This window comes from Ambystoma mexicanum, chromosome 1p (genome assembly GCF_040938575.1).
Source record: "Ambystoma mexicanum isolate Mex_15411 chromosome 1p, UKY_AmexF1_1, whole genome shotgun sequence".
Taxonomy (NCBI): Eukaryota; Metazoa; Chordata; class Amphibia; order Caudata; family Ambystomatidae; genus Ambystoma; species Ambystoma mexicanum.
Genome location: NC_090921.1, coordinates 658,084,031 through 658,111,822, shown reverse-complemented (window position 1 = coordinate 658,111,822; position 27,792 = coordinate 658,084,031). Strand labels below are relative to the sequence as shown.

Below are 27,792 nucleotides of genomic sequence, written 5' to 3'. Positions count from 1 at the left end.
GACAAGGGAAGGGGCAGAGATTGCCTGCTGGAAATCCAGCAGCCAAACTCTGTACATAGAAATTACATAAAGCACAAGCGAAGACATGAACAGAAATATCCAGGGAATAGGAAGTTAAAGAGAGCAAGGTTCAGGACAGAGAACCGGAAGAAAGGAAGGGCACAAAACTAGTATCTAAATGCAGGGACCGGTGACCAGGAAACAGTACACGGGAATCAATAATGGTGACTCAGGGCTGGAAAGACAAGAGAAAGCTAGCAGAGAGAAATGAAGGAAACAGTACAGCTGAAGTGTATAACCAAAGGGGAGGACTGAAGACTCAAGGAAGTCAAAGACAGGAATCATGAACAGAGGGCTGCAGGCAAGGAAGAGAGCAATGGAGCAGTAGCCAGGGAACAGAGGGTTTCAAACAAGTAAGAGAGCAAGGGGGCTGTAGCCAGGGAACAGAGGGCTGCAAACAGGGAAGAGAGCAAGGGGGATGTAGCCAGGGAACAGAGGGCGGAGTCGGTCGCAGAGTCTTTGGGTCTGTGTCTGCTTCAAACCTGCTACTGGATTTTCTACTGAGGTGAACTGTATCCTGAACTAACAACAAACCTCTAGTCCTTTTTCTACCCCTATTGACCTGGAAACCCAGCATCCACCACTTTAAAAGCTACTTCCTGCCGCAGAGCGGCCGCGGAGTCGGTCGCAGAATCTTTGGGTCTTCGGGCTCTGCGGGACTCCTGCGGCTGCCACGCTAATACCTGCCTTACCGTGAGTTTATGCGTGAGCTCATAGGATTTCTGCAATCAGAGGTGAGCAACAATACAAACTTTCCATCTGGTATTACAACGTACATGTGCACGGCGCCCACTTAAAACACACCATTGCTGGACTTTCCCACGTTTGTGAACACCTGCCTTAAAATATCGAGAGACATTCAGTCACTGTACACAGAACAGCCATATTCCTTGATACTACTGATTCTTGGTTCTTACCTACTGTGCCTCTCACGTCGCACCAAACCTCTCCGTTCGGGTGGACATCCGGAGCACTGTGTGGTCCCTTCGGTCGAGGGATCAGTGAGCAGGGAACGGCACTCCCTGAGAAATCTCGCCAAGCTGTTCCCCGCACCAGATAACTGCTGGCCACTAGCGCCTGTTCGGTCTCGAGACTCTTTGGGGAGATAAATTGTATGATCCAAGGCTGTGAAATATACACGCCGCTTTCCGCCTCTAACGTATACAAGACTGATCTATTCGCAGCGCTGCCTTTGCGCATGTTCGACATAGCTGCCTACCTCCAATGACCGTTTTTGGAAAAGTTCTGATTTATTTACAAATAAGAACTGAAAGCAAGTGGGAAGCTGCGCCGAGCACGCTGCAAAGCACTCACGTTTTGATTTTACAAGCCTTTCCCCTCAATGCACACACAGCCCATAAATCTGTTCAATAGATAGACCCACCCCACGCCAAAATCTACCGGAGCTAACAACGTTAATTTACTAGCCTACGAAAGACTGTGGGGCGCTTGCACTCTAATCTTACACGCTATCCATATTGTGCAAACTACTTAAACATTGCTTGGCAAACAGCCAAATCTGAAAGCGATATTTGTATAGTGTGTGGGACGTGGCGCTCTCGCCTTTGATACTTGAACATTTCATCTTCACTCAATCTGTAATAGCTTGTCGTGCGAGAGCCTGCAGGGCTTTTGCCCTTTGATCTCGCACGCTTGTTCCATTTGTTTAGCGTGTGAGAGACTGCGGAGCATCTGCTCTTTGATCTCACACGCCCTTCAAGGAACTCTTCAGCCACTGCTTCAGCGTGTGAGAGACTGCAGAGCATCCGCTCTTTGATCTCACACACTTTCTAAAGTAACTTTTCATCCACTACAGACTGCGTAAACCAGGCGATTACTATCACTGAATAGTCAAGTTTTTGATGTGATACTTGCATAGTGTGCAGGTATCTGCGAGGTAAAGTCATCTGCTATCGGCACATGAACATTCGGCCATTGCTCCAGCTTGAAAGACCCTGTCGTGCGAGAGCCTGCGGGGCATCTGACCTTGGTTCTCGCACGCTTCTGCCTGATTTATTCAACTACAGCAGATTCTTTACATTACATATCTGTGCCCTCGTATACAAGAACTAAACTTCAAGACAACCTTTCATTGCGTGCGAGAAACTGCGGGGCTAGTGCCCTTTGATCTCGCTACTAGCCTGCACCTATTGATAGACATTAGCGTCCCCTGGAAAGCTGGCAACCAAGATCATGTCCTTGAAGTCTCCTAAAATCATGTCTGGCTCTAAGACTAGAATACGCTGTAAACTAGGCTCTTCCCCTGCCTCTAGCCAGAACGAACTAAAACAGATGACCTTGGAACAAACTATATCAAAGCCACAAATATAGGAAAGCCACCAATAACAACAAAAAAACATGGAAGCATCAAACAGAATGGTTCAAGGGCCTTCCTACGTGCAATAAACCAACCAACGAAACATTCGATCACTCACTCTGTACCCTCTGCAAGGCGACTAAAGAAACCTAATGCCTTACCAGTGGAAAGCAACATTTCAAAAAAACTACCTGAACCACCAAATGGAACTGATCAGAACGTTTCAATCATCACAGATGACTTACTAGATCTTACTACACATATAGACATCATGAAGAAGATGACAACGAACACATTACACTTAAAAAATCTAATCTTATTATCGTGGATGAGTATACAGCAATTACATCTCAAAGCTTGGACCTGACATGCGAGGACATATCAGATGTCTCAATGCTAGATGAAATCTCCACAGCCACAGAATCTACAACTGACGAAGAGCAAGTAGATGTCTTATTACCATCTAGACAAACTAGAGAACATCGAAACTCCTATTTGGGGAGTCCACATGAAATGATGTACATGCCTGTTCATGACCGGACAGCCCGATCAAACCAAAAGTTAACAATACAAGATGACGTACGAAATCAGAACCAGATTAGATATCTAGATTTCATTAACCCAATCTTAGATCGAACTCCATATATATTACAGATAGGAAATCAGACAATTGAAAACAAACGACTGATATTGAATCGGACTAATATGCTTCTACTATTAAACGCTATATCTGAACTCAAAAGGATCTCAACGCGAGATATTAAATTAATAACCTTCCAAGATCACACCCAACTGGATAGAGTCTTACTCGAGCTATCGGATCGTGTGACATTCGAAAAAATACTCGCACAAACTGAAGCCCTAGCAACATTGGGCTTCAGCTACAATACAGCATTGATATAAACAACATTCGATGCACCAAGAAAGTGGAATAACTATACAAACCTTTTTCCACGTAAGAACCTAGAGAGTGAACGACCGTTACATACAAGATACGACTCCAACTATAGGGTCCCTGGCCATCAAGAACCGCAACCATTGACATCAAAAGATTCCTTCTATAAAGGAAACGAGAACCACCCGTTCTATCGCGACTACACTGAAGACGGTGATATTACCCAAGATCTATCATCTGCATCGTAACCACCAACCACGAACGACTCTCACTGGTCATTATGTAGCTGGAACACAAGGGGTAACACTCACCTATTTAATCAGACAGCAACGGAATTCAAACTAACAACTATAGTATGCCTGCAAGGAACATGGCTAACCAAATTACCTAGCTGCCACGGCTTCATCACTTTCCTCAATCCAGCAATAAAAGGAACCCTAGGAAGACCAGCATCAGGACTTTTAACATTAATCCAAATCCTACCACAATGGACAATTGTATCTAATAATAACATCAATCCATGGATACAAAATACTATTATTCAAATGCAAGAATCCACTCCCAACAGCCATGAGCGATTAATATCCATTATGAACCTATACTGGAATCCCGCAACAATAGACTATGTATATTTGTCAACACACCTATTTGATTCCATCACAGAGACAGTAATCAATACATCAACAAGAAGTGATCATAACCAAATTTCTGGACGATGTTTTCTTAACTATCGATCAAACACTTCTAGAGCATCATCACGTGGAATTCATTATTTGCGGTGATTTAAATATACATCTATGTAATAAACTCGGCCAACGGATGGAGTATGCGAACTGTCTACACGTGCAAAAAAATGGCACAAAGAAACTTCCACTCGTAACCTTAAACAAGTCGATCATCCAAATGATGGGATGGGCAAAACCATACCTACATGGGATAGCGGCAAGGCAACAGCAACAATAGAGTATGTATATTTGTCAACACACCTATTTGATTCCATCACAGAGACAGTAATCAATACATCAACAAGAAGTGATCATAACCAAATTATTATTAACGGCTTTGGACTTGCACAACTAAAAAAGATTAATTTCCGTACTCAGACAGAAGTCACTGGCAATAATCATAATTTGCGATTAACTGAGGAACAATTAAGAGACCTCACAAAGCAAATCCAACTAACATCAATGCCAGATATTGACAAACTCAATTATGATGCCTTCTTGATTCCTTTCTTAAAGCCAAGGAAGAATCAAATGAAATCACATAACCACCACTATAACACGCAAATCGTTCAGAAAAAAAAAGAGATGCGCAAAGATATTCGCAAATTAAAACCAGTAAACGGAACTTCAATCTTCTCACAGAAGAAAAAATAAAACAAAGGTACACCAACCGGAGGAAGTAATATCACGCAATATTACTACAAAATGACACAGAAACCATGTTGAAGACTTATAAGAACCACAATCCAAGACATCTGTGGAATCTTCTGAACAACAATGACCGTAATCAACAGCTTCTGGTAACAAACGTGACTATGCAAAATTGGACAGATCATTTTACAAACATCTACAACGATTCTGTTACCACTCTGCCTCCAATTTCACAGACCGCAAACAACTCTTGGAAAATCGATTACGACAAGGAAGATCTGATCCAGATCTTTGGCAAACTGAACACCTCACGTGCCCCGGGCCCTGACGCCATATCAAATGCAATCTTAAAACAAAATACGGACCTGTGGATTCTCTTCATGATACAACTTATAGAAACAATCAACAAACAAAATACAATCCCACCGTCGTGGAGAACAGCGATAATTGTCCCTATATACAAACAAGGACCAAGAGATAATCCCCAGAATTTTTGACCGATTGCATTATTAGATCCACTAGGCAAGATTTTCGCCGCACTACTCCTCAAAAAACTCAAAGAATGGGCCGTGAACACAAACCGATTTGCAGTGAGACAGACGGGATTTACTTCAAATGTAGGAACAAACGTACATCTGCTAATAATGAATTTGATCAAGAATGAAGCAATAGAAAAGAAAACACAGATATACGCTGCTTTCCTAGACCTACATATGGCATTCGACTCTATCTCAAGAACACAATTATGGGAAAAACTATCAGCTTGGAATTGTCCAAAAGAGATCTTAGAGCCAATAAAATTATTATATTCCAACACCGCAATTTCTGTAAGACTCACAAAGAATGGCACAACTACTCCTTTGATAGCGACAACGAAAGGATTAAAGCAGGGCTGCCCTCTTGCAGCCACTTTATATAACCTATACACAGCAGACTCCAAAGATCATCTAAAAGATACGACTTTGAATCCGCCAAAACTGAATTCTGTTCCAATTCCAGCACTATTCTATGCAGACGACATCATCCTGCTAGATAAAACCATTTCAGGATTACAACAGAGTTTACACCTTATGGGAACCTACATGAAGATAAACGAACTAAAGATCAACACCACAAAACCAAAGTCATGGCCTTAGTAAAACTCCCATTTAAGAAACAACTATTACTAAAACTCTCTATTGATAACATCTCTCTAGAAGAAGTCCCAACCTTCAAATACCTTGGGATCACGTTAAACCAGTCCAAAACAGAAAAGCAATGGTTTGATACTGTGGAAACGAAAACTCAATCACTAGCCAGACAGGGATGCCTTTTACACCGAAAATATGGTAAGTTTTCATTTAAACCAATTATAACATTCTATAGGCAGAAAGTAATCCCTGTAATTACATATGGCAGTGATGCAATGATCCACACACTACCTAAAAATTTGACGAAATTTGAAGCAATTTTCTGGAGGAAGATCCTAAGATTACCCGATTCATACCCAATGCCGAGAATTCGTTATGAAGTCGCAACACAATCACTATCCTCCATAGTGATATGGAATCAAGTAGATTTCCTAAGGAAACTGCTGATAAAGGACAAAATACCAGCCATAGAAATTCTGAAAAATAACCCAATCGCTTCGTATAATATATGCCTACGGAAATGGAAAGAACAGTTATTTCAACAATTAAAAGATGAAGATATATCACTTGAAACTGAACATGAACAGACTTCAATATGCAAAGAGTAAACTGGCAAGCAACGATTGGATTAGAACCTGCCAAATGAAAACCCTATATTCAAGAAATCTCCAAAGCCATCTAGAGGTTTGAGCGTTAAACGAAACTCCAAAATACATGAAACTATTTCCTGATGACAAGATCCGCACAGTGTATATGGCGATCCGTCTGAACAATCTGCCGACAAGAGATAAGCTTGCAATTATCGGACAAATTCCGAAAACTGACAGACATTCCCGCTTTTGTAAAGATAGAGAAGAACCAGAGACAATACATCATCTAGTAATGATCTGTCCTGAATTGATGCATGAGAGAATGATTTTTGGCAAATTCTTTAACATATCAACTCAACAGATGGACAAAGAACTGCGATGAGCACTACTATTGAATGGACATGAAAAAACATTAATTTTCACGATAGTGCAGTTCTTACAACATATCTTAGGACTAGATGCTGGAAACCAACCAAAACCAAAGCAAAGACAATGACGAATATTACTTTAGTTGCCCCACAATGACAAAAACAAATCCTTTTTATTCATATGTGTTATACTTTTTCTTTTTCTCTTTTCTCTCCACTTTTTCCCTATGAATTTTTACCCGCTCGAATTGTAATGTGTTAAAAATGAAAAGTTTGTAACAAACTAAATCATTTTAAATAAAAAATAAAAAAAGAGGCCTGAAAACAAGGAAGCAGGGCTGCAGTAGGGGAAGCACAGAGGTGCAGGCAAAGGCAGGGGAGAGAAGTCTGTGAAGCAGGGCCGCAAGGCAGGAAGCAGAGGGCTCTGGAACAAGAGCAGGAACTGGAAATCACAGGACACAGCAAATTTCCAAGGAACAAGGCAACAAAGGGCAGCTAGAAGGCTCAATGCAAGAGACCCGTGCTCCTGCAGGCAGCTGCTTAAATACTGACCTGCCCTGAGCTGAAGTAGGCTAATTAGCAGCACCTGGAGCAGCACACCTGAATGTAATTGGCCTCCGCCCTCTCTAGTCCTGGGAAAGCAAAAGCTGCACTGTTCTCTAAGGCTTCTGGGGATTGCAGTGCTAGAACTGCTGCATGGTAATAGCCAGGAAATGGGAACTGCCACAAGGTGCATTATGGGACATGTAGTTTGTAAAAGTAAATAAGAAAGTTCCAAAACGTTGCAAACGTAAAGTAAAGACAATAATATGAATAGGTGTTGTCCAGGGAGTATTACAGAAACAAATGAGTCCCAAATAGTCCACGATGGATGCCAATTGGTGCGCCAGGGGCACAATCGTGACACTGCCATTGTAGTCTGCAGAGTCTGTGGGGCACAAACATCTGAAGGGGCCCTATTGAGTCCCTGCAATTCCACAACCCTTGCTGGAATGGATGGGCCCCAGAGGGGTGGAAAATGGCTCTGAAAATAAAATAAAACATTGTGAAATATTGATGTGGGCCCTGCAATAGACTTTGAGAGACATGGGCCTAAAGCTGGCTCTCTGGTTCTCCATATGCACCTCTAGCATGGCTTGAGCCCCATTGACCAGGCTTGCAAACTGGCTGGGTCTCAGAATCTGGCACAGATCTGGTACTGGTTCTACAGTTCAAGCAGCATGACTAACCTGCTCCGTCAGCCTGGCTAATGGCTGGAGCCAACAGGCCCCTTGAAGGTCTGTAGGCACTCAGGCTTGACTTGGGACTGTGAAAACTGAACCGGATTGGTGTGGGCCTGTGTGATGAATCAATTTCCTGGGCACCAGTGGTCCAGGGATGAATATAGGTCTCTAAACCATCAATCAGGCCACACCTCTAGTACACCAGAAGGGATCTGGACAGATTGGAAACACAAATAAATTATAAACCTCCTTGTCCAATTTTTGGTCACGTGGATGGAATGGCAGGCTTATCTCCACAAGGTTGTATATCGTTGGTTAGTTGCAACACAGCAAAAATACAATTATTACCCAATTATAAAAGGGACTGTCCAGTCAAGATTGTATAAAAATATCTACTTTTTATTTATTTTTTATTGCCTATTTTATGGTTGTACAAAAAGAAAACATTTAAGCCATATTATCCAACATCCATAAAATCAATTCAAATATCCACTTAGTACATGTTCCATGTAAACCCTAACTCCTTTCAGTTACTACCATTCTGGTCTTAAGATGCAGATTTCAGTACTTCTAATTTCTTAAAAATTGCAATTACCAACTTGACAAAAGCCAAAGTGATTGAGACTCTCTCTCCGGATAATGAGATTGTCCGCCATGCTTCTTTAGTTTTGTTACCATATTTCTGGACTACTTCTGGGCAGGTCATTACTAGATGGTTCAGAGATTCAAAAGATGAGTCTACTTCACATAGTCGACAGGTCACTGAGTTCCCACCGTTCTTACGTGGTTCCCGAATTTCCCTAATCGGGAACAGATTCAAGTGAATTCTCAAAAATTGAGACCTAAAGAACCAGTTTGGAAAGAGCTGTAGATATTGTGGTAGACAGTTCAACTTTTTTTCTTCATTCAGCGCCCTTCCATAATGTTTGAAAGCCTGTCTTTCGTCATGGGTCTGGATCCAATCCTGTCTATACCGTTTATTTGTTTACCATGTCATGGTTTTGGACAAGTGATAGATCTGTTTCTCAGAAGTCGAGTAGCACTGTTTTACAAACACTTTCCCATTCTATCAGGGAAGGCTCTGATTTTCCCTTTATGGCTCTCTGTAGAACAATGAAACCACCCCTCGATTTATCTTCGATGCATTTTCTGAAGAGCTGGAGAGATTTCCATGTAACAATTGCCTTAAGTGAAGTTATGCCAAATTCCATCAGTATAGCCTGCATTGGGACACTCTTCGGTAGACCTAGAACCTTTTTCCAGAATGTACTTCCAATGATTTTCCAGTTTTTAACATCACAGTTCATGGAAGTCTCGGCACCATATGTTAGTATAGGTATAGGCTTTCATCCTATAAAGGTCGACCACCAGAGTCATCGAGTAACCACCAAACTTTTTCAGAAGTACTTGACATTGGGATGCCAATTTCTTAGCTTTATCAGACATACTCCCAAATAGGTAAGGGACTTTACCTCTGGTATTCTTTCTCCCTGCAAATACCCTGCATTTGCTCTGATGATTTTTTGGCCATGATCTTTGACTTTGCAGGGTTGATCAGCAGACCATTTGATGAATTATATGCTTGCAAAGCATATAATTGCCTCTGGAGGCCCACTGGCGTTTGGTCAGCCAGCACGATATCGTCAGCAAATAACAATCTTCCGACTTCCTCACCTCCCAGCTTTGGCGAGAAGCATCTTATGCAGAGAAAAGCCTGGTCAATATCCGATATAAATAGATTGAATAATTCAGGGGCCAATGGGCACCCTTGCATCAATCTTTTAGTCGTTTGTGTCGGTCTTGACTTTGCGCCCATGGGTTTACCTTTAGGGTCGTGTCTGAATAGAAGTCTCTGATTCGCTCCATGATGGTTACAGGACAGCTCCATTGGTTCATTTTTTTCCACAGGATGGACGCTCGATGGTGTCAAAAGCTTGAGTTAGGTCCACAAAAGCTAGGTACGTCGTTTTAGTTCTGTTTCTCTCAGATCATTTTTTTAGGATGTTTATTATGAAAATGTTATGGGATGTCCTTACCTATTTCACAAAACCAGATTGCCACTCATCCCTGTGCTGAGATGATAATATCCACTGGGATAGGTTCTTCATTATTAGAGTGGCAAATATTTTTCTGGCCACATCCAGCATTGCCATTGGTCGATAGTTCGCTGGGTCCGACCTCTGGCCTTTTTTATAAATGGTGACAATTATCCATACCTTCCATGATAAGGGATCTAGCCTCAGCGATGTATAAGAACATAACTGACAAGAATTTAGCCCATTGTGCTTGGTTTTGCCTTAACATTGCATTTGTCAACCCATCGGGCCCTGGGGCTTGTGAATTACGAAGCTTGTTAATGATCTCAACAATCGATTCTGGAGTAAGGTCAACATCATCCCACTTTAGTTCTTTCGAGTGGTCGACTGAAATAAAAGGAGGCGTGGTATCCGAAAATTTCTTGAAGTGTTCCATCCATGCTGCTACTTAGATGGGATTCATCAATAGGGCTTCTTGAGGCGCATCTGGCCAATTTATTATTGACCAGATTTCCCCAGTGTTACGGGATCATATCTTGTCTATCATAAGTTCTGCATCTTTTCGGAGAAAATTCTTGTTGTACATTTTAGCCTAATTTATGAATTTGCTTGTCCTTGTCATTAGGTAGGTGTTTCCTTAGTTTGTCAATTTCCTGTCTCAAAATCTTTTTTTTTGGTACGACCACTTCATCATACATATGGGTATGACGAAATGCTGGTCGGGTGACCTTTCCTTTATTAACTTCAAAGTTGTTAAACAGAACGGAGTAGTCCAATCTCACCATTGCTCTTGTAGATTTAAGTTGGTCAGTTACTTCTTCCAAATTCCTAGATAATTGATTAATTTTATTGACAGGAATTCTAAGCCTGTTTCAGCCTGGTGTTAGTTCTAGGTCTTTGTGCACGTTTTTGTTCTTTTCGTAGCAGAAAGATGACCAGTTTACGCTTGACAGGTTGTGATCACTTGAATGTTTCCTGACTACTGACATTTCTTGTACAACTATTAGCATGTTCTTAGATGTGCAAATATAATCCAAAATGTGACCCTTTCTTTTATCTTTTCTTGTTGCCTTGCCCAGAATGTCACCCTCAATGCAGCCATTAAGAATTACTAAATTGCCACCGTTGTTTGATCTAGATCGACATCACAAAGTTCTCCTTTGGTGTCAAAGCATATACAATTCAGGTCTCCATATAGTATAAACCATGAGTGTGGCCACTTTCAACGCAGGTTGTTGATCAAATCAGCCACTTTGTCGGGGTATACCACGCATTCCTGGTGGGCCGGATTCTAATAAAGGTTAATAAGGACTAATGTCTTTTTGGCCCTTGCCGGGCCCATGGGTAAGGTGCCCAAAAATATTTGAATAAATGGATTCGGCGAAAGCGACTCAAGATGTTGAAAGCAAAGATGATCTTTGATCGTGATCAGCAGGCCTGACAATGGAATTCCCTTTATTATTATTACAACAGACAGTTCTAGCACGCTACAAATTCAACCCACACTGTAAAGGAACACAGAGGACAGACAGATTCACGAAGGAAAGGGATGCACTCTGGATACTGACAGGATGGTAGTCAGTAAAGCAATCAGTCTTAACTATTTAAGGTTGTTTGGTTTCAGCACCAAAGGAGCAAGGGGTCGTAAATGTCACTAGGGGCCTTCGTGGAAGGATCAGTGGGAAAGAACAACAATGTACCTGGTGCTTCAGATGATTTTGAGTCGGTTCCAGGATGCTTTGCTGCTCCTGCGACAGAGTTCAAGATGGGAGACAGCTGCGGGTATTCGGCGGCAGGCAGTTCAGCAAGCAAGGCTGAACAGATGGCTGCAGGCTGGCCTCCATGGTATTTTAGGGTCAAGAATCTCTGTCTCTTGCTGGTTGGCGGATCTGGAATGCTGGTCAAGGCGTCTCAGGTGGCTTTAGTGACTGCAGCGTGACAACAGTCAGTGGCGCAGCCGGTCGTGGTTTGAGGGGTCGACTGCCTCGAAAATCTCCTAAACGGATGAAAGCTGGTTGATGCTTGTTGTGGCCCTCCTCCTAGCTTCTTTCAGGGCTCGTGTCATCCTTTAAGGGGGACGGCCCAAAGCTGAGGAGAGTGTTTGCAAGCAATGGCCTTGTCCTTTGTTCAGAGACTCTCTGGCACTTCCCGCCTAGGAAGCTTGCAAGCAGAAGCTAGCAGGGCACGTTGTGTGCTGGCTGGGTACTGTTTCTGGGGCTGCTGGACGGGTCATCTGAGTCCGGTATCTCCCTCTGTTCCCTGTGATGTGTTTAGGGGAGGGATCTTGCTTCCCTCTTCGAAATCCTGGCTTTCCATCACTGCCGGAAGCTGTAAGGTAGACTATACCTTCAGCCAGGGTGCAATGCTGAACTCTTCTTTTCTGCTTCTTGTGAAGCCTCCAGATGATCTCCTAAGAGAGGGGCTCAGCCCTCGTTTAAAGCCAAATGGGCCCCAGTGATTGGTGCAGGCTAAGTCTACCTTAAGGAACCAATCCTGGATTCCCACAAACAATATTCTGTTATGTGTGAGGTCAGCCCCACAGTGCTTTGTGAGATGAAGTAACCACCCCTCACTCGTCTCCAGTGAAATGAAGTACGATACTTAGACACAACGTGTAGGTTCCATCAGTTAACTTTATTACTGTTACATTAGGTTTCTATAAAAATGAAAGAGTCTGAACCACTGGTCCCCATCACCCAGATAGGAGCTCTCCAACTGACTCTCTCTGGAATCTTCCACTCCAAACATTCCTTCACTCACACCAAAACATTCTCTCTGACACACCAACATTCTCTCTTGCATCACCAAGCACCTGCATTCACACCCAGCACTATACAACAAATCTCCCTTCTTCTAAATCACACAACTTCACAACCGAGTACATCACACCATCACACAAGGAACATCAAAACAGATCTCCTCTGCTCACAGTACAAAACAACCTTCACACACACAAGTCCACAAGAGGAAAACATACAGGGAAACACTCACACAGTGCACCTTTTTAGTGAGGGGTGTATCTCAAGGATAAGGTGGAGGGCATCCCCCTGACTACTCTGGCTGAGTCTCCATGGAACAGCCACTCACACTTGGCGGAAGGCGTCCCATATGCAATTTTTCCATACTCTGCTAACAACACACATCACCTCTCTCATATGAATAGGAAGGCGTCCCCCATTCTTCACCCAACAACATCTCTTCCATGCCTCACATCACTTAAACTCTCCCATGTCCAAAAGTACCATTGACCACGCCTCACACCGGAGGGGAGGTCCCACTCCATACCGCACACACACAATATGTGTTGGCACGCTGTCGCCATAAATCAGTAACCACCTCTCACACCTGGGGAGAGGTCCCACTCCATAACACACACACACAATATGTGTTGCCATCTTGTCGCCACACACCAGTACCCACCCCTCGCACAGGGAATACCCACACCATAACATACATACCTCACTCAAACTATACTCAATGGGTGTACACCCCCCACTCTTGAACCACTCACACAATGACATTAACATATTTGGCAATGTCCTAAAAGTCCATAGCTGTGTACCAGCTCTATGCCTAAAATTCCTCAATCGGGTTTAGCCAGCACACTTTTAGCCAAACACTGGCCATAGCTAAAAATAAAACAACTTTTAACCTGAACTTTCTCCAAACATGTTAAACTTACCCATACTCTTAACTCTGAACAATTTAACTTAAAGTGTGTTATCTTTTAATGGTGATTAAGCTGACAGCCTACAAGTCCATAGTTGTGCACAGCTCTAATCCTGAATTTCCTCAAAATGCATTAGTAGTTTGCATTTTCCCATATCAACTTCAACAGCCCTTGATCGAATTAGAATTTATACTTTTGACAATCGCTGTAGTTAAATCCTAAAATTCCTTGTTGCTGGCGAGCAAAATAGAGCTAGTTAAAATTCCTCACAAGAGTTAGACTAAATGCTGTCACATTTCATTATATGGCGTGCAAAAACAATAACAAAAGATACTGGCCGTGCGCGCTACTGCATGCTTTCCGTTCTTCGTCAATGTCACGTATATATTATCCTTTGTCAGCAGACGTCACCAACGCCACCCAAACTACCCTTACACCAAACCGAATGTACGGGATCTTCTTGTGCCATTGAGCAGACAGTGACTGATACTCCATGCCAGTCCTTAGCTCCGATGCCCCACTGACAGATCAATGAAACTTCAATTGTTCCCATGGGTTCCGTGAAGTTTGAACCCAACACCACGATCGTCCTTGATGTCTCTTACCAGTCAGGCACCTCGCGAAATAGTCCGCTTTCATACTCTGGATGTCGGTGCTGCTTCCAAAAAGTGGCCTTGCAAACATATACAAATGTACTCCGCTTTTAGAATCCCTTTGGGTGTTGCATCCAGACACCACTGCCAGCCAATGGATACGCGCTGCTGCCTTGCTGCCTAGCCCTTTGCATCTTCTTGTATTTTGCATCAAAACTTATCATGGTGCTCCAACTTCATAGGATCCTTTACTGTGACACTAAGAGTCTCGCAGATTCGCTCATACCAAATGTTGCGTGCATAGCATTCCCCACGATCCCCATCTCCCCCAGCATCCACCATGACGTCACCAATCGTACGACCACAGGTGAGCACTATGGAGCTGCTGCACCCCAACGGTTACATGGAACCCAACATTCTCCACCTGGATAAAGCACTAACAGCTCATGTGGCAGTCAGTCCTCCCCAGCTACTCCTCCGTCCCGCACTTGTTTTTCCAGGCGTGCGCCCCCATCCACCTGGTGAGCAGCACTTAGGTCACTACGCATGACACGCTAAAGCTTTCCTTCACTGCCCGCTGGGTATATTTCCTTTGCCGTGTCCTTACCCCCTTACTTCATAACCTGCGTACTACATTGTGTTTCAGTGCCCTTCTTACAGAGACCTGCTTTACCTCTGAGCGTCGCCACTTAACTGCTTTCACATCTTCTTCTCTGGGGCATGCATCTCCACTACGAACACTGGCATGCCTCTCATTGGGCCACAGCTCTCCCCTTCTTCTTGGCCCTGTCTCTTTAATTGGGAAGCCGCTGTCCCTTTTCTTGGCCCTGGGTCATGTGCTAGGGCAGCACACCTTGTTTCCCTAACCCTGGAAAGTTCCTTTTGGCACTGGATCTTACACAGGAATGCATCTCCCTGCTGTAATGTCCTCTTTTCCCATTCTTAGCCAGGGTGATGGGACTTACTTGTGGGGGCAGTGGTTCCTCTCTTTTCATTTTTTCAACCTCCCCTTCCAACTCCCGTAGCAGTTTGTTCACCATAAACCTCTTCTCCTTCCAGGTAGGTCTGTCTCTAGGCCTCACACCAAGACCAGCTTGTCGCCAGTGAAATGAAATACGAGCCTTAGACACATTGTGTAGGTTCCATCAGTTAACTTTATTCCTGTTACATTAGGTTGCTATAAGATGACATCCCATCACCCAGGCTCCTAAGTTCCACCCATCTTCCTGTCTGTTGTAGATCAAAGTGTCTCCCTGGATAACTGAGCCCTCTGTGACTCTTGATCGAAGTGTAGGTCTCCCTTGAAGTTTGTGATGAGAGCAGACTTTCTATCTCCCTTAAATCGCATACTTCTCCCTCTGAAAGGGGTCCGCTTTGCAGGGGTTGCCACAGGTAAATAGTGGACCCAGATATGCCATTCAATGTCCTTCATGCAGAGCGGTGGGAACTAGCTTCAAGTTGACACATTACATATCAAGAGGTATTAGTTTTCCTGTGCATTGTTATGTTCTGTGAGCAGGCCTATTTGCAGGCCTGCTTCAATTAACAATCATCAGTATGCGCCGCCACCGCACAGAACGCAGACAATAGAACAGGGCAGATCCATGGAGCCTTTGATATTTAATTAGGCTGGCCATGGGAGCCCACACAACTGCATACGCCTCTTTTTCTACGACAGCCCAGTTCCTTTCCCTTTTTGTCAAACACCAGCTAATGTAGGCTCTACCCCTTCAGAGTTCACCTGCACTAACACGGCTCCAATCCCAAAATCACAGGCATCTTTCTGGATAATGACTTCCTGACCATAGTCTGGCACTTTCAGAACTGGGGCCCTGCACAATCCATCCTTTAAATCCTGAAAACAGTTTTGACAGGCGGGGGTCCAAGTTAAATTCTTTGGCATCTTCTTGGCGGTAACATCATTCAGGGGCATGGCAATGGTCCCATACCCCCTGATGGACGACCGGTAGTACCCAGTGAGACCTAGAAAGGCTCTCACCTGCATCTGTGTTGTGGGGATGGCCCACTCCTTCACAGCCTATACCTGTGCTTCGAGAGGTTGTGTCTTACCTCCACCGACCAGGTGACCTACGTAAGACACGGTACCCTGCGCTGTCTGGCACTTCGTGGCCTTGATAGTCAGATTTGCATTCTGCAGCACCTGAAGCACTTGTTTCAGGTGGGATAAATGATCCTCCTAGGTGTGGCTAAGCACAGGAATGTCATCTAAATTGGCGACACTGGTTAACCATCCGGTGAAAGGTGACAGGGGCATTCTTCAATCCGAAGGGCATCACAGTTATCTGATAATGTCCTTCCAGGGTGGAGAATGATGACCTCTCTCTCACTCCATCTGTCAAACTGACCTGCCAGTACCCTGAGGAATTGGGTGAGCATTTGTCTTTGTGAAAGAATTGAGGCCCCTGTAGTCCACACAAAAGCGGAATTCAGTCTTCCCACCACAGGTCTTTTTAGGGACCAGTACCACTGGGCTATCCCAGAGGCTGTGGGGTGGCTCTATCACTCGTATGCATAGCATCTTGGAAATGTCCTCCTTGATGGTGTCCCTGACCTCCAGTGAATCCTACTTTTCACCGACTTACTGTCTCCAGTGTCCACAACACGGGTGCACAAATCTGTGCGACCTGGGGTGAGAGAAAACAGATCACAAAACTGTCTCAGTAACGGCGACAGTCTGTCAGCTGCTGTTCTGACAGGTCTGTTGCAATGTTGACACCTTCAACTGACCCATCTGTGGCTTCAATATGCAAGAGGTCTGGGAGGGGCTTGGTCTCCGTCTCAGTCTCTCCATCTGTCACTAATGCAATGATATAATTCATCCTGGCTATAATGTCGTTTTAGCCAGTTGACATGAAAGACCCTGCACATCTGTTTAGGTCCTTTCACGTCAATGAGATCATTCACCTCACTGACCTTTTCCAGCACACAGTAATGCCCAGTCCATTTGTCAAGAAGGGCACTGGGTTTGACAGGCTCCATAATCCACACCCACTGGCCTGGCGAATAGACTGTCACTGTGGCTTTCTGGTCATGCCAGTGCCTCATCAGCTCCTGACTGGCCTTTAGGCTCTTGGTTGACTGTTCCATGTACTTTGCCACTCTAGACCGAAGGCCGAGTACATAGTCCACCACATCTTGTGTAGGGGATGAGGGTTTGGCCATGGGAGGAGGAAAGTGTTGCCCTTCTCGTCTAGATGTTTTTGTGCACCCCTCGTTGTCACCTGTCAAATAAATGTGACAGGGAGAACTGTGCCTGTAGGCTGTGTCCACCAGAGTACATTGGACTATGTGTTTGTTGTGCTGCTAATGTTGTGCATTAGAAAATGTGTGCGAATTAGCCCCACACATTTTCAGAGGTTGATTTCCCATCATTCCATTTCCTAAAAATCATCAAAAATGCCCAGGCGAGCGCACACTCCCTGTGTGGATGGTCGAATCCCTCACATGCCCCCCAATCATACAGAATAGTTGCATTTATGTTTTTACAGCTAGAAAGCTTCTGCTCGAGGAGAGCAGACTAGCGCTAGAGGAACAGAAACAGCGGGACAAGGTCATCATAGAGCTGGGCAAACTGGCACTTGAAAAGAAGAAGGAGGCCAACAGATCCACCTCTAGCGAAAGCAACAAGAGTGGCTCAAATCAGAGTGCCTGGGATAAGCCCCGACCGCACTTCCCCAAAGACTTAGTGCAGACTTATGAAGTGGGGAAAGATATTTTTGACTGGTTTGAAGTTCGAACTGGCTTTATAGCTACAAGAGGTGGATGAGGTACTATGGGGTGCAGCTCTGATGAGTCGCTTACCGACATCAAGGACTGACGCAATTCTTCAGTTAACTCCTGAGGAAAGGCCTGTTTATGAGAGGATGAATACAGCCTTCCTCAGGAAGTTCTGTAAAACCCCAGAACAGTATCTAAAGAGCTTTGGCGAGCTCAGAAAGAAAAGCGGGCAGTCATTTGAAGCGTTCACACACTTGTCGTTGAAATATCTGAGCGGGTGGGTGGCTGATAACAAAGTTGACACATTTAATGGGATGTACAATTTGATTGCGTATGAGCATATATTGAAAAATTGTGAGGTTGACCTACACCAACATCATGTGGACAAGACTATCACAGTCCAGAGGGAGCTTGCAAAGGCTGCCGACAGGTTTGTGAGTACTCGAGTCCAGAAAAAGCCAAGCACACACACTCGTATCACTTTCGCATCATGAAACAATGTAAGGGGCACTTACTCTTTCCATCAAACCCACTTATGCTACAATCAGGCCCATCAATATACTGGCCTGGCTGTACCCACTGCCGGGCGACAGCAGTGACGCTAGCCGCAGTGTCTCGGACTGCAGGAGTTTTGCTTCCATTGATATACACGTGTATATCAATGTCTTGTCTGCAGGATGCCGTACTAGCCCCTGTCCTCACTGACACTCTTGGTGGGATGATTGGCGAGAAACACTGCTCAGGAAGGTTTTGTTCATTCGGGTTCACAGGGCTTAGTCCATCCCCTGGGGTCTTCTTCCAGTTTCTCAAAGGAAAAGGATGCACTCTGGATACTGACAGGATGGTAGTCGGTAAAGCAATCAGTCTTAACTGTTTAAGATTGTTTGGTTTCAGCACCAAAGGAGCAAGAGGTTGTAAATGTCTCTAGGGGCCTTCGAAGAAGGACCACGGGGACAGAACCACAATGCACCTGGTGCTTGAGATGATCTTAATGCTCTACAGCGTCAAGTCGGTTTCAGGAAACTTTGCAGCTCCTGCGACAGAGCTCAAGACGGGAGACAGCTGCGGGTATCAGGCAGAGGGCAGTTCGGCAAGTGAGTCTGGACAAACGGCTGCAGGCTGGCCTACATGGTGGCACAGGGTCAAGAATCATTGTCTCTGTGCTAGTTGGCGGATCTGGAACGCTGGTCGAGGCATCTCAGACAGCTTTAGTGATTGCAGAGTGACAACAGTCAGTTGTGCAGCTGAACGTGGTTCGAGGGCTCGACTGACTTGAAAATGTCCTTAAAGGATAGAAGCTGGTTGATGCTTGTTATGGCACTCCTCCTATTTTCTTTGCAGGGCTCCTGTCGTCCTTTAAGGCAGACGGCCCAAAGCTGAGGAGAGCGTTTGCAGGCAACAGCCTTGTCCTTTCTTCAGGGACTCTCTGGCACTTCCGACTTAGGAAGCCTGCTGGCAGAACCAAGCAGGGCATGCTGTATGCTGGCTGGGTACCGGTTCTGGAGCTGCTGGATGGGCCCTCTGAGTTCGGTATCTCCTTGTGTTCCCTGGGAGATGTTTAGGGGAGGTGCCTTGCTTCCCTCTTGTAAATCCTGGCCTTCCTTCTCAGGCAAAAGCTGTAAGGTAGACTGTACCTTCAGCCAGGGTCCAATGCTGAGTTCTTATTTTCTGCTTCTTGTGAAGCCTTCAGATGATCTCCTAAGTAAGGGGCTCAGGCCTCTTTTAAAGCCAAATGGGCCCCAGTGATTGGTGCAGGCTAAGCCTACCTTAAGGAACCAATCCTGGGTCCCCACCGACAATTTTCTGTTATGCATAAGGTCAGGTCCAGAGTGCTTTGCAACAGGAAAGGTAATGGGTGACACCATGTACTCCTAAATCACGCCCATCTTCCTGCATGTTGTAGATCAAAGTGTCGCTCTGGTTAACTGAGCCCTCTGTGACTCTTGATCAAAGCGCAGGTCTCCCTTGAAATTTGTGATGAGAGCAGACTTTCTGTCTCCCTTAAATCACATACTTTTCCCTCTGAAAGGCGTCCACTCTGCTGGGGTTGCCTATGGTAAATAGTGGACCCAGACATGCCATTCGCTGTCCTTCATACAGAGGGGTGGGAACTAGCTTCAAGTTGACACATTGCATATCTAAGAGGTGTTAGTTTTCCTGACGATTTTTAAGTTCTGTGACCAGGCCTATTTGCAGGCCTGCTTCAATTAACTCTTCTCAGTATGCACTGCCACCACACAGAACTTAGACAATTGAACAGGGCAGATCCAGGGAGCCTTTGATATTTAATTAGGTCACCCATGTGAGGAGGAAGGTGTTGCCCTTCTCCTCTGGATGTTTTTGGGCACACCTCCGCTGTCACCTGTCAAATAAATGTCACAGGGAGAACTGTAGGCTGAGTCCCCCAGAGTACACTGGACTATGTTTTTGTTGTGCGTCGAGCATTAGAAAACGTGTCCGGATTAGCCCCACACATTTTCGGAGGTTTATCTCCCATCATTACTTTTCCTAAAAAAATCATCCAAAAAAAGCCCAGACGAGCGCACACTCCCTGTGCAGATGGTCGAATCCCTCACAGCCTACATACCTGGGTTGGGACACAGATCCTGCGCTTGGTTTGGCAAGCCTCAAGCACTCTCGTCCTGACCTTATGCAAGCCTCAAGCCAGTTGTGGCCAGTGGACCTGGCTCAGGGCACGACTTTTGAGTCCCACACTGGGTCTGAAAAAAAGTTGTGTAGGCCAAGTAGACCTGGTTCGGGCTTGTTTGCCCAAACCCGTTTGTAAGGTGGGTATGGAAAATTAAGAACCTTTTTAGGGCACGCATTTTCCATGTCTGTGTGTGCTGAGCTCTTGACACATTTCTAAGTGGTGTAATAATAGATAAAGTTATTTCCAGATTTAAAGGTACTTGATAATAGGACTTCGGAAGGATGAACGGATGACCGTTTCCCAACAGGATCCAAATCTCTGATGTGCAGGATACACCCACATTTCTGCAGGAGCACCTCAGCACCGGGAGCTGTCTTAAAGGCAAACAACTTATTGAACCATGTAAATCTCATTTAAAGAAAGCTCTAATGATGTTCTGTGCTGTGGCACCAGGGCTATCCTAAGAAATGCCATCTCAGTTACAAACAGTGCAATTACTCACAACACGTCTGACCCACTCACAAAAACAGCCCAAAACCCTCACACTGAATACCATTTTCTGGCATAACTCCTACATTTTGATCTTGCAAAATGAAAAACACTCTGGTACTAGAACAAATGTGAATACATGAAAATGAGCACAAACACAAAACAGCATTACACTCTCAACCCTAATACAAAGGTGGAGAACAGGTAGAGTCTGTGATAGGAGCTGTGTTCAGCTGTGATGGTACAGCATTCCTATACAGGCCGCCCTAGCGTAGGGAATTCCCAGTTAAGGAGCACACTGCATGTCTTCGTAGTGCTTTTGGCACCCACGGAAGCCAGGGCGCCAAGGATTTCAATGGTATTGGCCATTATTTCTGACCGCCATATGCATGCACTAGACATTACGCACAGCGGAGAGAACATAGGGATGCACTGCAACCATTCAAGGACCTACAATAACGCTTTTTTTTTCCTTCTCAGGGCCTTATCGGGGTTAATTGCCCCCTTCAGTGCCCATACCCCCACATGCCTTCATCACTGATCGATTCTTGGAATGGGATGTTAGTGGCGGGTACAGAGCTGGCTGGAATGCTCCTTCCTACCTGTTGTTGCATGCGCCGGTGATGTTCATGTATTCATCCTGCTGTGGGCAGCTCACCACTGAAGTCTGGGGGGCGCAGTAAATGTATTTAGGAATATTTGCCTTGCGTTTCTGTTTATCTGTAAGACAATGCAATAAAGTTCGTATTTGCTTCACATAATAGTTTTTTTAATTCTTCAAGAGGAAACATGTTTAGTCACAACTGATGTGCGTACCTCGGATGATTGTACTGCCGCCAATGGGGCTACATTCAAGGCCTAAGCCATAGATCGTGTGCCTGTGTAGATGGATGGCTGGGTGACTGCATGTTTTGCAAAGTATTAGAATTGAATGATCCAATTGTAAATTAAATAAAACATTTGCAATATGTTTAATATTTAAACAATGTATTTTTGCTCTCTTTTTGTTAAGGCTGAAGATAACTTTGGCTTTCATCTAAGGCAAATGGCAAATGTATCAGAGAAAACCATTGACGAAGTTTACGCATTCATTCCAGTCATGATAAAAGCCTGGGTACTCACAACATTGTTACGTTTTGCCATTAGTAGCACAGGTATTCCTACTTTTTAGGTACTGTCATCAAGACCTCGAGTACACAACCATTTCAGTATATTGTCACCAAAGCCCCTGGTATTCACAGAATTGCTGTACACCAGACAATAACATCGTATGCAAGATACTCTCACCATATGATATGCTAGGTTATTTAAAACACGTTTAATACCCAGAGGTTCCTAAGCGCGACCCTGAGATCGAACCTGTGTTGCTCCGTGTCGTCTGGCTTGCAAGGGGAGCACGTTGCCCCTGAGCTATCCTCCCGAGACAAGTTTTGCTACTCACACACAGTTCGGTTCTCTTAGCACATCATGATAATTCTGATAATGTACTTCCAGCATGTCACTGTCTCATTCCAGTGGACAGTGATATCACTGTATTTTCAGTTTTCATTAGAACGGCATGGCCAGCACAATTTATGTTCAGTTAGCGCATCATTGACTGATTCTGTCATCTCCAGTTAGCAGAGCATAGTCCCGCTACATTACAGTAGGGAAGACAGTTTTTGGTAAGTGCATGTTTTGCAAATGGTCCCTGCCGTCAAGACTCCGTTTTTTGGAGTTGGGCAGACCATATGTGAGCCCTCTGGGGAAGTAGAGTTACAGTTTCATAGGCTCTAGAGAAAATATAATGTCCAGTTATCACAGCATGGACAGATTGTATTGTGCTCAGTGTGAATATGGTCCATTATAGTAGGCATAGCAATCGACAAGTGTTGCAGCTTGCAGAGCATCGCTAGGTTAAATTAGATCTGCATAATGCTCAATTAGCACAATACCAGATTTCATTACTTAATATCAGCACAGCTATAACAAGTTGCATCAGGCCCAACTAAGACAGCAAGGCCAGATTCCAGTGGGCCCAGTTCAGTATACCCAGTAAGCATTATGAAGCCTGATTCCTCTGTGCCCAGTCAGCAATCCAGGCCATGGTTTCATTGTGTCTGCTTGGCACTGCAATGGCTAATTTCATTGTGTGCACTTCAACCAGCAAGAGAACATTCCATTATGCCCGCTTAGCAGAACAAACCTTTATTCCATTAATCCGAGTTAGCATTTAGCATCAGAATTGCATTATGACCAATGTTTACTGTAATTTAATTATGCATGCTAACACTGCATGTATGTCCAGTCGGCACTACTCCTCCTTAATTTCTCATTTCCTATAATGTGTAGCCCATGCCTGGCTTCACGTTCACAGCTGCAATGCACCACACCACCTGACAAAATGCTAAATTATGCACATGCAGTTTGAAATGGAATGAATGTAATGCAGCAACTAATGAAGTCGATTCCCCAAGCCATTGCACTAATAATGACAATAGTTGCCCATGTGTGATTGTTCCCCCACATGTGCGGCAGAAGGGGCCACAGAGTGATGGTGTGCCTCTCCATCACAGTCTTGATTAGTGATGAAGTACACCTGGAGAGGGATGAAATAAGCGATCTCCTCATTGCACAATGGATGAACAGGATATGGATGCTCAATAGTGTTATGTGAGCATTGATGATTGCAAGTTGCAAATGATGGCTGACTTGGGTTCCCACTACACAGTGGTTGGGGCAGACAAACCCAACAGCATATGGGGGTTTAACCATCAATATTCTCGGGTTCAGAATGGCGGAAGTCAAGTTTAAGGGTAGGATGGTGCATGGTAAATTGTACATTGCCAGGAAGGGTGCACCTCCACAGAGCTGGTGACACCAAAATGAGCTAAGTGTCAGATCTTATCACAATGCATACTGTGAGAAACCTGAAAGTGCCTCCCTAGCTAGTCCCCGGGGATATGTCATCCAAGTGGCCAGGACACGGCCATTGCTATTGGATCCAGTTCCTGGGGGTGGACCAGTGAGGGAGGATCTCCTGAATGGGGGGTCCTCGGGGAATGGGAGTGGGACAATGACGGGTGAGATGCGGTACCCCCCTTCCTTTAACACTTTTTCCCCATCCACTCACATAGGAAGTTCCAAACCACTGCCCCCCCTTCCAACACAAACACTTTCGCACAACACAAAGGACAACGGACTAACACTAGAGCCATTTCCTGACATGTCCCACTACAAGGGCCAGGCAAAGTCAGGCATTTGATGAGAATCACACACACCTGACAGCCCTTTCCCTTCCTCACAGGGATAAAAGGTGGAGCCAGAGAGCACAGTACGAGCAAGGCGAGCACGGCAGACAGCACAGCGAGACGGCTAAGCAGTCGCAGCACTTCAAGCGAAGGAGAAAGGCAGCAAGAATCGAGAGGGTGGCGAGGAGAGAAGTGACCTTGCCCTTTTTGTGCCAGACCCGCAGGACCTTTGTGTAAGAGAGCCTAAGACCGCGAACAATACCACACGTGTCTTGAAGCAGATGTCAATGGTACACGGGGCAAGCCTACGCCGATAAGCAGGAGCGAGGGAAGCTCCCACGACCGTGGTACCCGGCCTTGACTCAAATGAAGAAGAGAAGCCAAGCGGGTTATAACAGCCGATGAGTCGAAAGAGAAAACAATAAGAGCCGGGCTGTGTTGAGTGAAAATCCCAGAGTAGCAGGTTTGAACCAATCTCTATGAACTGTGAAAGAACTTTAACAAGTGATAAAGGGGAAACCGGTTGCAGGGAAAAACCGGCACCATGTGGGTGCTAAGTCAAGACACTCCGGTCAAGGCCCATATGAGAGAAACTACAGAAACCAGCAGGCCCTGGGAGAGCCAGCAGAATAGGTCAAAGTGGTCATACGGAGGGTCAAGCAAAATCCCTGTACAATCGAAAGACTTTGATCTACAAACTAAGTGAAAGAAAGGGAAGTGAATCTCGCAGTGAGAAGAAACAAGGGAAGTGAATCTCAAGAGGGGCAAAGTCTAACAAAGTCCCAAGAAACAGTGTGTTGACAAAGGTGAACCCGGACGAGAGATGTCCGCTGGAACTGTTTAAAACGACATTAAGATTTGTGGAATACGATACATAAAGTGTCAACGCCCAGAAGAGGGCCCAGAAGAGGGGGACCCAGGGGTGAAGCCATCACCCCACATGAAACTGTGGTAAGAAATTAAGAAGGGTCAGTGCCCAGGGGTGTACCCTTCACCCAGTGAACACTGGAAACTAACTTCATTTGTTTAATAAACAAAATGTTGCTTTTGTTATTGAACACGTCAGGCCCAGAAGGCAAGAGACTTTTGAAGGAAACAAGGCTTGGCCATCGACGGTCCTGACAACTGCCATTGGAACTGTCATCTCGTGCTGGAGAAGCCTGAGGCTATAATGTGCTCCAAGCTCCCATTTTACCCCTGTACTCAAAACATGTGGAAGGGAGACCCAGGCATCCTGACATATTATTGAGAAGGCTTTTTTCTTTTCTTGAGAACTATCTCACACCCCTGTTTGTATTAGTTGTATTAGTTGTGAGGTTTGGCAATAGGTTCCTTATTATAGGCCCTTTTTATTTGACACAACCCCACTAGGACTGCCTTATTTTTCATTTGATGTCGACACTTGCTCCCACCTTAGATTTAGGTTTAAATTAGGTGTTTTTTCCAACCTGCATACAGCATTCATATGCATTCATTGTTCAATAAACACCCTTGAACTGTGATCACCTGTGTCTGTCTTAATTGTTGCCACCATGAGTCATTCGCATATGGTGTCAGCAGTGGGATGTGACTCAATTGAAACAAATTGGGACAGCCTACAATTTCAAAAGCTTAGTTAGAGAGCCTCCAACCCTTTCATTGCCACCAAGGAATCAATTGAGTTTGATATTTGTACCAGTAGGGAAGCTAATATTCCTCCTGGGAAAAGAGGACTGATTCCTAGGGATTTAGCTTTGATTCCCCCTGTGGGGGGTTACATATGATTAGCCCCAAATCTGTCTTAGCATGGAGGTTCGGGATAGAGGTCTTAGCAGCGTTATTGATCCTGTCTTCCAAGGAGACATCAAGGTTCTCTTACTGAATCATGGCGAAGTCCCTTTTGAGGTACGTCGGGGAGACCAAATTGCACAGGGAATTTTGGAGATAGCTCTGTTCCCTCAGTTCCAAGAAAGTGAACCAGATGAAACAGACAGAGGTAACTTAGGCTTTGGGGAAGCTGATAAATCCTCTACCATCAAAGAAAGGAAAGTAGAGGAACCCACCATCTATCGCAACCTAGCCTTTGCACAACAAAATGATCCAGCCCTTGCTGAAGCTTTTTTACAAGCAATTTCGGAAGAAGAAGGCCTAGAGAAGGGAAGTCCCCTTTTCTTCTTAAAACTAGGGTTGCTTTAAAGCAAAGAAACCTCCCCTGAAAGGTTAATAAAAACTCAACTGGTAATACCTGAAAGTCACCGAAAGATCGTGCAAGAGATCGCACCTTCTCATCTCATGGGAGGACATTTGGGCCAAGCTAAAACCCAGGCACATATTGGTGGAATGTTTTACTGGCCTGGTATCCACGCCGACGATAAAACTTTCATACAAACACGCAAGATATGTCAAAAGACCAACCTGCATGTTCCATTACCTGCCCCTCTGAACCGTTGCCAATTATAGAAGTCCCCTTCTCACGAATTGGCATGGACATAATAGGACCTCTGGAAACCTCTAAATTGGGTAACAAGTATGTCCTGGTGATCGTGGATTATGCACCGATACTCTGAGGCATTTCCAATGCAAAATGCTTCCACTCAGAAAATCCTGAAACATCTTCTACCGTATTTCTCTAGGGTTGACTTTCCCAAAGAAATACTAACAGATGGGGGTTCAAATTTTATGAGTAAGCTTATGACCGAAGTCAAAGAGCTACTCCATGTTACCACCTTGAAAACTTCTGTGTACCATCGCCAAACAGATGGTCTAGTAGAAAGATTCAATAAGACCTTGAAACTAATTCTCCGAAAATTAGTAGACAATGACGGGAAGGACTGGGACCGAATGATCCCATGGGTACTTTTTGCAGTGAGAAACTCCCCCCCCCCCAAGCTTCCACAGGTTTCTCTCCCGTTCAGCTACTCTATGGAAGAGAACTGAGAGATGTCCAGGACATGCTTCGGGAAACCTGGGAAGAACGCGAGGAAGCCCCATTCCAATATACCAAACCACCACTAGAAGGCGAGAACATATGAAATTAGTCCGGGACTTAGTTTGTACTCACAGGGGAAAGGCCCAAAATCAGCAAAAGCCAGATACTACAAAAAAGGTAAATTAAAGATCTTTTTCTGTCGGACAGAAAGTACTAGTCCTCTTACCCACCTCATAAAACAAACTTGTCTCCAAGTGGCACGGACCTTATGAGATAATACAAAGAATGGGAACGTGCACATATAAAATAGCCCAGCCAGACCAAAAACAGAAAGTCCACTTATATCACATTAACCTCCTAAAAGAGTGGAAAGAAAACCCATCAGCCACCCATGCCAAATTTCTAGCCTGCCTGGTTCCCGAAGACATAGCTAACTTTGACTTAATTCCACCCGAGTTATCTAGGCAACAACCAGAAGATTTAAAGGACGTAATAGTCTCATTCCCTGATGTATTCTCA

General features: G+C 44.7%; 1 protein-coding gene across 1 annotated transcript in view; it reads right to left on the bottom strand.

Moving 5' to 3' along the window:
• Positions 1-27,792, bottom strand: part of LOC138578694 (lactoperoxidase-like) — a 513,803-nt gene that overhangs the window by 435,217 nt on the left and 50,794 nt on the right. Inside the window, exon 3 of the mRNA XM_069649723.1 lies at positions 21,738-21,855. Coding sequence (XP_069505824.1) covers positions 21,738-21,855 — 118 coding nt within the window. The remainder of the gene's footprint in view (positions 1-21,737; positions 21,856-27,792) is intronic.